Source organism: Xyrauchen texanus, chromosome 10, assembly GCF_025860055.1.
Source record: "Xyrauchen texanus isolate HMW12.3.18 chromosome 10, RBS_HiC_50CHRs, whole genome shotgun sequence".
Classification (NCBI taxonomy): domain Eukaryota; kingdom Metazoa; phylum Chordata; class Actinopteri; order Cypriniformes; family Catostomidae; genus Xyrauchen; species Xyrauchen texanus.
Genome location: NC_068285.1, coordinates 29,596,539 through 29,610,352, shown reverse-complemented (window position 1 = coordinate 29,610,352; position 13,814 = coordinate 29,596,539). Strand labels below are relative to the sequence as shown.

Genomic DNA, 13,814 nt, shown 5'->3' with positions numbered 1-13,814 from the left:
ACAGGGGCATGTGCTACATGCATCACTCTTTAATTCTGATCCTGTACAGTGTGTCAGCAGCCCACCTGAAGGTCATGTGTAGTGACACATAATTATGGCGCTAGACCAAATTAGTCTGATCTGTATGGATGAGATAAGGCCTGCCCATATTGGTGTAGGTCCTCAGGGATCTTCTGCATGCCTCTGTCGTCTTAACCTACTCTGTCGCCCTGTTGTTTGTGGTGATCGCGGTTTACGATTGAATTATTCATGAAGACTTTAGAATGTAAGAGGTTGGTATCTTATAAATTACAATCATTTTCACTGATTTGCATGTTTTTACTTATATTTAACATACAATCATATATGGAAGCTTAATAAAAATCTTATTTACCTTCATATATTTTTTCTACATTTTGTTTCTTTGTGAATGAACAAGGTGTGCAAAAACTACATCACTTCTTTTTTTCTTTTATTTTTTAGTAATAATAGTAATAGTATATAATAATAATAATAGTAATAAATTATTTTATATATATATATATGAAAGTGCAGTTGTGTTTATTTCACCTTCACCAGGAGCTTTTATTATGAAACAGAAAGCGCAATGTTTGCTTGAGAGTTATGAGTTTTGCATCTTGTGAACCGCTGTCAAACTCTCCTAAAACTGTACTGCCTTTGTAGATTTGTATAATAACTTTATAGTGGTTACTAATGTTTGGAATTGTGCGAATGCTTCAACCTGCAGTACTTCACAATGCAGGTGAACTGCGCTAAAAACACTAGCCCATGAGCCCCACCACCCCACGCATGCACACAGATCAGCGCATCTCTGGTTCATTCTGAAGCACACACAGACGATGTTTGTCCTACTGCAGCGTTTGGAAGTTAAATAATCACATATGAATATATCTCCATTTTGAAGTTATTTTGATTCATTATACAGGCCTGAACGACCATGAAATTAGTTTACTGATGCACAGAGGTGGGTGGTAACACAATACATTTACTCCGTTACATTTACTTGAGTACATTTTTGAAATTTGTTTTTAGAGTAGGTTTAAAAGTGGGTACTTTTTAATCTCACTCAAGTACATTTATAATGATTTTGTTTTACCTTTACAATGGCGTTCCTGTTGTTACATTAATGGGTTTAATTTTTGTTAATGTGTAATTTATTAAGATATTGTTGAATGGGACTTTTACAACATCGGAAGTTCAAAAAAGTGATAGCTCAGCCATAATTTAATATTTTGCCATCATTTCCCTACCCATGTTGTTCCAAACCTGGGTGACAATTTGTATTATGTGGAATTATGTAGACAGAATGCCAGGGACTGACAGTCTCGGTCACCATTCACTTTCAAAATATTTAGAGAAAAAAAAAACATTCACTGAAAGTAAATAGTGAATCAGGCAAACATTCTGTCTAATATCCCCATATTGTGTCGCATGGAAGACAGTCATACAAGTTTGGAACAACATGATGGTGAATGATGACAGAATTTCCATTAATAATAATTCTGTAATACATGTTAAAGGTATAATATGTAATTGAATATAGGGGAGTTAACGTCTATTATTTCATTTGTGAAAGTAACAAATTACTCACTACTTGAGTTCTCTTTTAATTGAATACTTTCTTACTCTTACTCAAGTAATTATTTATGTTAGTACATTTACTTCTACTTGAGTAATAATTTTTGTTAAGTAATTGTACTTTTACATGAGTACAGGTTTTGACTACTCTACCCACCTCTGCTGATGCACCATATGAAACTTAATGGCCATATAAAAGGCTAATGAAAATCATCGCAATGATCACAATATTGTTGAGTTTTATATCGTCAGCAAAATCATCGCAATTTTATTGTGGGTATTCGATGTGTCACCCAGGCCTATTTCATAGTGCCACAGAGACGCATTGTTGAGATTGTTATTTATAAATTCATTCATTCATTTAATGTTATTATTATTAATATTTTTTTTTATGAGATGCATATCGATCTTGGATAGAAAAGTATAATACAAAAGAATAAACACTGTCCCTAAGACACACATACACACACACACACACACTAATTGAGGCCTAGCTAATGAGAAATGGCATGTTCCCTAGACATCTATCAATGAACTGGAACTGCTTTATTGCTTTATGCAGCAACCGTATCAAATAAACCAGGTCGACCAGCTACCACAAGCAGCACCAGACTAGGGGACTGATACATTCTAAGAAAAACTGATCTGAGCATATGAAACATACTTTAAATGCATGCCTATATAGAACACATTCATTATCGCTATTTAAATCAGGCAGATTTGTTAATACAGAGCAGATCTAAATGAACTAAGGTTCCCAGAGGACTTGATACACCTGCCATCAGTCCACTATTCCAATCATATAATTAATCTAATTAATGTAGATTAATTTTCATTGCTTATACTCTGAAGAATAATTAATATTACTGCTTTCTGGGTCATAAAGCACTCACATCAAAAGATATACGATGAGAAAATATAGATGGATTCTCTGTCTTTAAATTGACCATGCACATTAATACAATTAGCCTATGAAATGAGATAGAAATATACTAAGATACACATGTTTGTGCACAAGTCCACTATACTTAATCATAGTGTTTGCCCAAAGGATCAGGGATTGAACATGTTACCACAATTGAATGATTTGAAGGAAAGACTGAGACAAAGAAAGAAGATTAGGCCATGATACTTACCTTCGTATACTGCTTTGAAGCCCTGGCCGCTTACAGCGTAGTCTGACAGCAACCATAGTGTGAGCCTTGGGCCTGTGCTGACTATAGGGGCAGGAAGTTGAAACCCTGTCAACCTGAAATTCAGAAAAGGAACACAATACATGTTAACCAAGAGTATGATTATATAAATCCAACTGTGTAACTCGATGTTTCCTACATAATTATGTGTTTACTGTGGGGGAGGCGGGGGGGGGGGCACCCAACCTGAGCTGCCTATACTGTTACGTCATCATTGCCTGTACGGTGTACCTGTGTGCACCAGCCCACTTCGAACACTGACAATTACATTTTGAGTCAAACATGAATGAAAGTTGACAGTTCAAGAATCGAGTCAACTGTTAAATCAGTATCTAGGCAACTGAAACAGATTCAGTGAATGAGTCAATAGAATGATTCAAACCGATAACTCATGTCATAGAAGAGCTGTAGGCTCAAGGGAAAACCAGGTTCAAGGCTGACCTGGACCTGCCTCAATCCCTTTCCCTCTCTCACCCCTTCTTTCCTGTCTACACTCTACTTTCCTTTTAAAATAAAGCCAAAATAAAAATAAAGAAATATATAGTGGTGCAGGAAGTGCTACTGTAGTTTAGCTTACCAGCTGCAAATGTCTGAGCACCAAATAGACTGTGCTAAACTGACTGTCTCAAATTCGAGCTTTAACAGAAAATAAAATCCTGCTAAAACGTTTACTGTTGTATAAAAGCTAACCAGCACATCACAGGTGGTAAGTAAGAGAATTCTGCACAATATTGGCCACCAGAGACCCAATGGTTCATGTTCCAATCATCAAAATGGTAGCTACTAAAACCCTTTACAGACCTATCAAAAACAATTAACAGAGCAGCTAAGGGACCCTATTACACAGGTCAGAGGTTGCAGATGGTTACCAAGAAGCCATCAACACTGCAGTCAGCTCTATGCACAGAAATAGCACTCTAGCATAGTTTGCTTGTATAAAGGTATAGTTGACAAATGGACATGAACTTTTAGATGCTGTAACTGTAAATGAAAAACTGCTGTAACTGTGAATCAACTGTTTTTTTTCTCTCTTGTCATTTTCAGCAGTTCTACGGCATGACAAGCATTTTATTTAAAGTGCAAGTACAAATATTCTATGTATTACTTCAGTGTGAGTTCATGAAAACTGCATTCACTATAATTATAGTACAATTTTAAAAGTCTTGTTTAAGTTTTAGACAGAGTACAGCATGTCGCACTGAAGGACACTATTTCAAAATACAAAACAGCAGTCTTTGCATCCAGTGACTTTAAAGCTAACAATGGACCTTAATCACAGTAATGCCATCTTTAAGTTAGGATGGGAATGACAATGAGGCAGTGAGGGATAAACTTACCCATCTCTTCAATGGGTAGTACAATGGTTTACAGTGTTTTTGATCGTTCCACTGACAAAATATTTAAAAAGCATCTTTTCAAGAAATATCAGTAGACGAAACCTAGAGAAAACATGAGTTGTTGAAAATAGCCACGTTCACACAGCAGCAGAATATGGTTGTCAGTCCTGTTTTGAGGGCTTAATACAGTTACGTTCACACACAGTTATTTCCATGTGAATGGAAACATACTGGACAACTAGTAGATAGTCACATCATGTAGAGTGAGAGCCATGCTGCACTGTGCATGAGTGTGTCTCGTGGGTTTCATGTGGGGTTTGTTAACTCACAGAGATGGAGAAATAAGCTGCATGATCCGAAGATCCAACCGCTGTCTTCCACCAGAGCTGCTTGCGGGCATGATCCGCGTGACACAAATGCTGCACTCTGCACTCAGTTAAAAAGCATTCAAAGCTGATGTTGGTTATTTATGATCGGATCGATGAACTAACTCCTTGATTAGACACATTTATTTAATAATGTGGCGGCAATCATGGTGTTACGTATGTTGCCATCTTTTAGTCACAGTCAATATGGTTACAGGTGTTAGAATACGGTTGTGACTTTTGTTGTTTATTCATAAACACAATTTTTGAGCCGCTACTGTTAGCTGTTGTATGAACAGGACATTTCAAGACTCAAAATACGACAACTAAATACTGTTGTCAATCCCAAACAATGACCATGCGAACGTAGCCAATGAAATGTGATCAAGGCACGTTATACAATTTTTATTCAGTGGATGCCATTGAAGAGATTGTATTCCTCACAGCCTTACATCTTCTTACAGAAATGTCAACTCAAGTTTACCTGGAATTATGCCCCAAATCAAATTCATTCAGTGTGCATGATAAATTGTCTAAAAATCAGGCTTTGTACACATTTTACTTATAGAAACTAGACTATCAAAATAATGGAGGTTTAACGTGCTGATCACAATTCACTTGCATTTTATGGGCCTACAGAGCTGAGATATTATTATAAAAATCTCTGTTTGTGTTCTGCTGAAGAGAGAAAGTCATGGATATCTTGTATGGCATGAGGGGGCATAAATGATGACAGAATTTTCATTTTTGGATGAGCTATCCCTTTAACACATTGAAAAATTCAACATTAATTTAGCCAGTTAAAAAATGTACAAGGCAATATTGTTTTGACAAGACACTAATAACAGACTGAGGGATATTATTTTATTTAGTTGATTAGAGAAAAACAGAGCCTGCAGCTTCCAGGTGTGTTTGACAATTGGGTGTATGTGCTTGCACTTCCCCACAGCCCCAATATGACCCATATAGTCCTCCAGGGTGTCAGCAGATCAGGATGTTAAACTGTGTGATGAAGCTGTAGCTACAGGCATTGCTCTGAGCATTAATGTTCCAGGGCTCACTTCAGTTTGCCTTCTCAGTCAGATCCCAAAGCTGTCATCTAATCTCTAACAGCACAGCATGAATGCTCTGACCGACCGTCCACCGACTGAGGTCTTGGTCATTTTGCATATCATTGTTAGAAATAACAAACTAATTGAGCTGAGGTGGCGGACTCAAAAGGATTGAAATTGATTTCAAATAACTACAAAAACCCCTCTGTACCCTTAAAGTTCAGTTCAGTAAGACATTGTTTGACAGGAAAGCTACTAACTTCAGACAAATTAATTCACTGTCTCTGAACAGATATTTTAAAAATATAACACAATCCCCTTGTAGCGCTTATACATTGAAAAGGACTTCAGTGTGTGTGTTTGAATCTGGAAGTGTTTTCTCATGCTGCAATACATTGCTTTTCATGTTGATTTTAGGAAAACGTTCAGCAGATGTTTGTGCAAAGTTTATTGTCCGTCACTCACTCAATGTAGTGTATTGTAGTGACATTAGGGGTCACCCTTGGGAGCCCCAAACACCTCTGATCTTTGAGAAAAGGCCAATGGGATTTGACGAGTTGAATTTGCATGCCACTCCCCCGGACATACGGGTATAAAAGGAGCTGGCTTTCAACCACTCATTCAGATTTTTTCTTCGGAGCCGAGCGGTTGTTTTCAGTGAGCTGAATTCCTCTGCCAGTCCATTCACCTCTAAAGTCAGTAAAGCTGTTGGATTTATGGCGCATTACAGCTGTTTAACTGGTGTTGTGCAGAGAACACCCCTGGGCACTACAGCAGCTAAAAGAGTATATTCTTCCCACAAAAAAAAAGAGTATATTTCCTACTAAACAGAGTTTAGTAGGAAATATATTTCAAGATGCTTTTCCATCTGTGTATAATTCTGGGTTGCGGTCGCTATCTCTCCACTTCTGATGGCCACGATCACAGTCTCACGTGTTTGGGCGCTGCCCACGCGGAGAACCCTCCACTCCCCCCTGAACCCTTGCTGCTCGATGACTGGTTCATGAGCCCAGAGCGGTGCTCACAGCCGCGCCCCACCCTGGTTCCTTTCTTCCCAGAGGTGCATGACAAGCTTGCAATGTCGTGGCGGGCACCTTTTACTGTCCGGACCTGATTTGGGGGCTCCTCCGCTCTCGCTACTATAGTCGGCGGGGCTGCCAGGGGGTACTCGGCAATTCACCGTGTGGATCAGGCGGTTGCCGCCACCTGGCTGAATCGTCTGAGACTCCCGTCCAGGGCCTATAGGCTTACGTCGTCATTTGAGGCTAAGGACTACAAGGCCGCTGGACAGGCCGCCTCCGCCCTGCACACCATGGCTCTCCTGCAAGTTCACCAAGCCAAGACGCTGAAAGAACTGCAAGAGGGTTGTCCTGACAGGGGATTGATGCAGGAGCTGCGCTCATGAAGGTCATGCCATGCTCTCTCGGGCAGGCGATGTCCACCCTGGTGGTTCAGGAGCACCATTACAGGGCGATCCAGGGAGTCAGAGACCCGCTACACAGGAACTGGTAAGAAGACCACTCCATCCCCCAGTGGAGGTCTGGGTGGAAAATCCTTGTTTACCTTTTCTTTAATTTCGCTACATGCCCGAGGGGCTGCGGTAGCCACATTTTCAAGAAAGGAGCGGTTTCCTCACTTCCTGGGTCACACATTCGGTGTCCACGGGTGTCATTAACATGACCACCGGGCACCGTTCCTTCATGGCAGGTATGGAGCTTCAGAGGCAGCCCCCCCCATACCCACGTTCCCAGCTGTGGAACAATCCCACCCGTGACAGGATGGTTGCAACAGGCCGCAAGGACGATTTCCCTCCTCCCCCGTTCCAAACTGCTCCTACTGTGCGTATACAAAATTAGAGGTATTTCACAGTGCATGGAAGAATAGTGTATGTAGCTATAGATAGGCGCTAAAAGCTGCCAGGTCAGCATATTTTAGCAAACTAATAGAAAATAACCACACCGATCATTGGTGTTTATTCAGTACTGTGGCTAAATTGGTTAGGAATAAAGCAGTGACTGAACCAGATATTCCATTGCAGCATAATAGAAATGACTTCATGAATTTAGTTACTGATAAAATTGAAATAATCAGAAATAAAATTGGAACTATGCAATTAACTGTTACAGCACCTCAGAAAACATAATTTTGCTCACAAGCTACTTCAATCCTTCGCTGTCATAGATCATGAAGAATCAAAAATCAAATATGTATATTAGATCCAATACCAAATAAGCCCTTAAAATAGGAATTCCCAGTAATCTCAGAACCTCTTCTTAATATTATTAACTCCTCACTATCCATAGGACATGTCCCAAGAAACTTTAAAATGGCAGACATCAAACATCTTATTAAGAAGCCACAGCTTGGTCCTAAAGAACTGGCTAATTACAGACCGATTTCAAATCTAACATTTATGTTGAAAATACTTGAAAAGATAGTGTCCTCCCAACTATGTTCATTTCTACAGAGAAATGGAATATATGAACAATATCAGTCAGGATTTAGGCCTCATCACAGTACAGAGACTGCACTTATCAGAGATACAAATTACTTGCTCTTATCATCTGATCGTGGCTGCATTTCTCTTCTAGTGCTTTAAGAACCTAGTGCTGCCTTCGACACAATGGATCATGACATTTTCTTGAATACATGTCTCTTGAATAGGCTGGAGAATTATGTTGGCATTAGTGGACTTGCATTAACATGGTTCAGGTCCTATTTAATCAGACCATTTACATTTACATTTATGCATTTGGCAGACGCTTTTATCCAAAGCGACTTACAGTGCACTTATTACAGGGATAATCCCCCCGGAGCAACCTGGAGTTAAGTGCCTTGCTCAAGGACACAATGGTAGTGGCCGTGGGTGATCGAACCAGTGACCTTCTGATTAATGAATATGCGCTTTAGCCCACTACACCACCACCACTCCACTTTGTATGTGTAAATAAGGAATTGTCAAATCAAATAAAAGTTAAGGTTGGAGTGCCACAGGGATCAGTTTTAGGACCTCTGCTATTCTCCTTATGCATGCTTCCCCTGGGAGATATCAGGAATCATGGAATAAGTTTCCACTGTTATGCCAAGTATACCCAACTTTATATTTCTTCTAAACTCAATGAAAATTCACAATTCTCCAAACTAGCAGAGGGTATTAATGAAATCAAAGATTGGATGGCCAGAAATGTCCTTCTACTCAATTCCGACAAAACAGAGGTACTAACTGGACCAAAAATAAAAAAAAATAAGCTGCAAAAATATTATTTTACTCTCCATGGAGAAAGAAATTAGGTGTTATATTTGATACCAATCTGTCCTTTGAAAATCAAATGTTTGTAGAACAGCATTCTTCCACCTGAGAAATATTGCTAAATTACAACACAGGCTCTCTGTTCCTGATGCTGAAAAATTAATTCATGCGGTCATGACCTCAAAACTAAATTACTGTAATGGTTTACTGGAAGGATGACCAGCAAGTTCAATAAATAAACTTAAATTGGTTCTAAATGCAGCTGCCATAGTGCTGACTAGAACCAAGAAATATGATCATATTAACCAAATTTTATCATCGTTACATTGGCTACCTGTTAAATTTAGTATTAATTTTTAAATTCTGTTAACTACATACAAAGCTTTGAATGACCTAGCTCCACAGTACTTAAGTAACATTGTGAGACACTATATTTCATAACATTCATTACCATCATACAATTTTGGCTTGTTAATAATTCCACGAATATCAAAATCCACAAAAGTAGGGGGATCCTTTTCATATTTGGCTCCTAATCTATGGAACAGGGTCCCTAACCGTGTTCAGGATGCAAACACACTCACGCAGTTTAAGCCTAGGCTAAAGACTCATCTATTTAGCCAGGTATAAACCTAATTCATCCATCAACAATTAGGCTGCATTAGTTAAGTCTGCCAGAACCAGAAATGTCCAACATGATCTATAACACTGCATAATATTGAATGGCATCTACACTAATATTATTCTATTTGTTTCCATTCATATCCCAAGATTATCAGAGCAAGTCAGATCCAGCTCTGTTCCTGCTTGGTGTCGGACTCCACTGCTATGTGTCGCTGAGAGATGACAACAAACTGCAGCCGGTGCTAGCCAGACATCACTTCAGTTTTTTGACTTCAGAGGATGAACTGATGCCAACTCCAACAGTAAGGTATTGGATACTTCATATGGCACTTCCTGAACCTTGGATTTAGGATGGATCCCACCAAACCTCACTGAAATCCCCTGCAGATTGAACTGCGATGCACCTCATCATTTATCTCTGCCTGCATCACCTTTGTCTATTGATGGACTACACTCTTGAAATGGAATGCATTGACTATCATTTAACTGACATCAAAAGCTTTCATCGGCCAACTAAAAAAGGACAATGCATCTATGTAAACTCTGCAGTTAATCCAGGATGGATTTCAAAGACATGAGTCATTCATCTTAAAGTTCATAAAAAATATATATATATTTTTTTTTTTTAAAACACTGGACCATAACTCTTACTTATTTACAAGTTTAAAACCATAACTTGCACTGCACACAAAAAACTAATATTAGCATTATATTCGTGTTGTTTAGCCGGAGGGGAACTGGCCCCCACAGTGAGTCTGGTTTCTCCCAAGTTTATTTTTCTCCATTAACCAACATCTTATCGAGTTTTGTGTTCCTTGCCACAGTTGCCTTCGGCTTGCTCACAGGGGTTGTAAATACAATTATTATTTAATTATTTCATTTCTATACACATTTTACAATCAAATTTAACCAAATTACACAAAAATCACTGCAAGACATTATATATAACAGTTTCATGTTTTTGTTAATGCATGATTTCCTGTAAAGCTGCTTTGAAACGATGTGTACTGGGAAAAGCAATATACAAATAAAATGACTTGACTTTTCATTTTTGGGTGAACTCTTTTTTTTTTTTAAGATGGCTGTTCACATATAAGATGCTTACGATAGAATGCAATGTTGTCCAGATGATACACACTTTCACAGATGGCACATCAATGTGTGTGTGGATACTGAAATGTTTCCGAGCAGACACACACTGTCAAACATATGACACACTCAAAGATGGCAAAACCAGGATTTTCTCACTTTTCTGACCAAATAGGGGAGCATAAGTGAAGATCCTCTTCAGTCTAAGAAAGTAGGACTGGTCTGGACAAAAATCTGTGTGCTGAGGCTAGTGCTGGGCTTTCTCCAGCATCCAGTCCAGAGAGTCCATTAGAAAAGCCCTTCCCTCTTCAATTATCCCAGGTGATAAAAGGTTCCGGGGCACTGGAGAAGAGAGAGGGAAGCAAAAAAAAACATAACAAAAAACAAAAAACAAAAACAAAACAAACAGGAGAAGCAGAACAGGTGGTGGCATGCAAGGTTCATTGAAAAAGGAGGAAAGACAGATTGCAGTGTGAGTGTGTATGTACGCTTCAGTATTTGTTTGTGTGTGTGCAATTAAGTATTTGCTTGTTTGTGTGTGCATGTGTGCATTTATGTGTGTAGTTTTTATTTGCATGCAGCATACTGACAATATAAGTGTGTAAGGTGTTTTTTTTCCGACTACAGAGGTTCAAGCTGCAGGAATGCCGAGGTGACTAAAGAAATGTTAACAGCAAGATGGAATAAAACTGCATTTCTTGTCTATTACCACCTTCTGCTACTTCTACCAACGACAGAAATAAGCCCAGAGAGAAGAGCCAGAAACAAGAAGAGAGAAGAGAAAAAGAGACCAGAGAATAAGTTAATATCCACTTTTATCCTTTCCTTGACCATGTGACCAAAACTAGACCTGCTACATTTAAACTGACTAATCAGCAGACCACCTAAACCCCACTGTATTCTAATTGTGACTATTTGCAGAGTCCCAATACATAAACACCTCAGCCAACAGTCTGATAGGTCACTATCAGCACCCTTTGTATGTCTTGGAATGCAAGACATGGTCTATTTTCACAAAGGAATTAATATCTTTGTTAAATTTCAATCCTGCAGAGTGCAAATCTTTGTATGTGCATTTTAGCTTAAGCCAGTGGCTGTGTTTTGAAACAGGATAGCTGTTTTGTAGCTGGTCCAAGCTGGCTATTTGCTGGCTGATGTCCCAAAAGCCAGCTTGACAGCTATAAACTGGTATGACCAGCTGGTAGCTGAATTGTTGCTGGTCCAAGTTGGTCTAGGTAGCTAATAACTAGCTACCATGTTTCAAAATACAGCTACTTGACCAGCTAGAAACCAGCCACCATGTCCCAAAATACAGCAACCATACCAGCTTAAAATGTGTACTTTCTGTGCAACTAGCATCACCAAACAGAATTACAGAAATAATCACTGTTTTCAACAGGATTCTAGAAAACTTCCCCTGTCTTCCATCGGTTGTTCAAACATGTCGTCCAGCCCCAGACTTAAACCACAATTTTGCAGACAGGCCACACAAACATTTTCTTGCCAATTGAAGCTTCAAATGGATTACCTATAGTTTACTTTGCATTTTAAAACTGGGATATAAGAAAATATTTTAACATAAAAAAATTACACACATCGGCTTTAAGCTGGATTCTCTATCAGTGCGTTTCTTGTGTACACATTTAATGTGAGTATTTGCATTTGTTTGTGCTGAAAATGTGTGTGTATTATAAGGAGGGTGTCACGGTAGAATTTCTCTTGATTAAAGCTATCCGTAAACTCCCACCCTGCCTTCATCCAGCCTTCAGTAGCACCATGCTGTGGCTGATTTACTAAGTCCACCTCTGCTTCATAAAAAAATTTGATTAAATGGAGTGTCAGTCCCTGAATAATGAACGCTGGCATCCAGCCACTGTCACCACATATCAAAGACCTACCAGTGCTTTTTGTCCCACACCAGAGTTCTCAGTCTCCAAACTTTTACTGTGGTTAACACTAAACTATCCACATTAGGCTGCCACTATATTTATTTCAGATATGGCCTGGTTCAGAACAAACCATGGAGGTTTATATTGGCACAGCATGTTTAAAGGAAGTGAACGCAAGTATGCCAACATGAATTGCACATATTCCATATTGGAACTATAAAAATAGCTAAATACTCCCCTTTTTTTTCCAATTTGAACTCTCTCTGTTTCTTACTCACAAACTCACACAACAGTTGGCTGTCGCTACTTTTGATTGTGATGTTTTTTGTGATTATTATTTGTATTTTTATTTGCCACTCAGCCCTTACTTCAAGTGCCAATCAACAGGAAAAAAGATTGAAAAGATTATAAAACTTTAATCTTAAAGTGATGTGCATCTTAACATGCAGAGACAACTACACTCAAAACAATGAACTTTCACTGTTGTCAGTTCTACTTATTCCTCCCATGGTTATATCACCCAAAAGAATTATGTAACCAAGGGAATTAACTGAATTAAATTTATTGAATTAAAAAGTGTCTTTTTAGCTTTACTTGACACATTTGCGCTGGGGCAACATGAGTATTGGTTGTTTGGTTAACTGAAACTGGGGCAAAGGATTTCTAGTTCCCAACAGGTATTGCATGGGACTCAGAAGGGAGAGTAAGTGTTAAAATTAAGTGTTATTTTTTATGTGTCTTTGTGCAAGATGAATATAAAGAGGGAGACTTGTTAGTGTTTAATGTTTTGTTATTGTGAGATTTAGAGGATTTTTTTTATGTTGTAGTTTTGAAGGTTACCACCATGTTGAAGAGTGGAGCTTGATCCTATAGGTTGAAGACACATGGCTTAATCCACTCAGCAATGACTATGCCAACTGAGGCATAGTGACCAAGTTGCAATCAGTAGAGTTTCCATCAGTATATAATTAGCATGCTAACAATTTTTTTGCAAACTTATCAGTATTAGAGTTTCATTTGAGATATTTTGATTTCGTTGGGTTGACTTGTTTTTGTTAGTTTCTCTCTACTTGAAAATTTAAGTTGAAATTGTATGAAAATTTTAGAGTAGATTTAAATGCATGGAATATGTGGAATCCATGACTGAATCAAATTCAGCCAGAGGCTTTTTTTTTTTTTTTTAGTGTAAGCAAGCTATTCATATGTAGGTTTCCTAAAAAGCAAACAAACAAACAAAAAAACCTAAAGTGATAGTTCACCCACAAATGAAAAATATCTCATCATTTACTCACCCTCATGCCATCACAGATTTTAAGAAGAATTAATTAATTGTGGCCAGAACTATGAAGGTCCAAATATCACATAAAGGCATCATAAATGTAATCCATTTGACTACAAATGTTTAATCAATGTCTTCTGAATCGATCCAATCTGTGT

The 13,814-nt window shown here is 38.5% G+C and overlaps 1 protein-coding gene across 1 annotated transcript in view; it reads right to left on the bottom strand.

The window, feature by feature from the left end:
• LOC127650708 (CUB and sushi domain-containing protein 2-like) overlaps nt 1–13,814 on the bottom strand; it is a 467,844-nt gene that overhangs the window by 399,914 nt on the left and 54,116 nt on the right. The window contains exon 3 of the mRNA XM_052136305.1: nt 2,711–2,827. Within this exon, the coding sequence (XP_051992265.1) occupies nt 2,711–2,827 (117 nt within the window). The remainder of the gene's footprint in view (nt 1–2,710; nt 2,828–13,814) is intronic.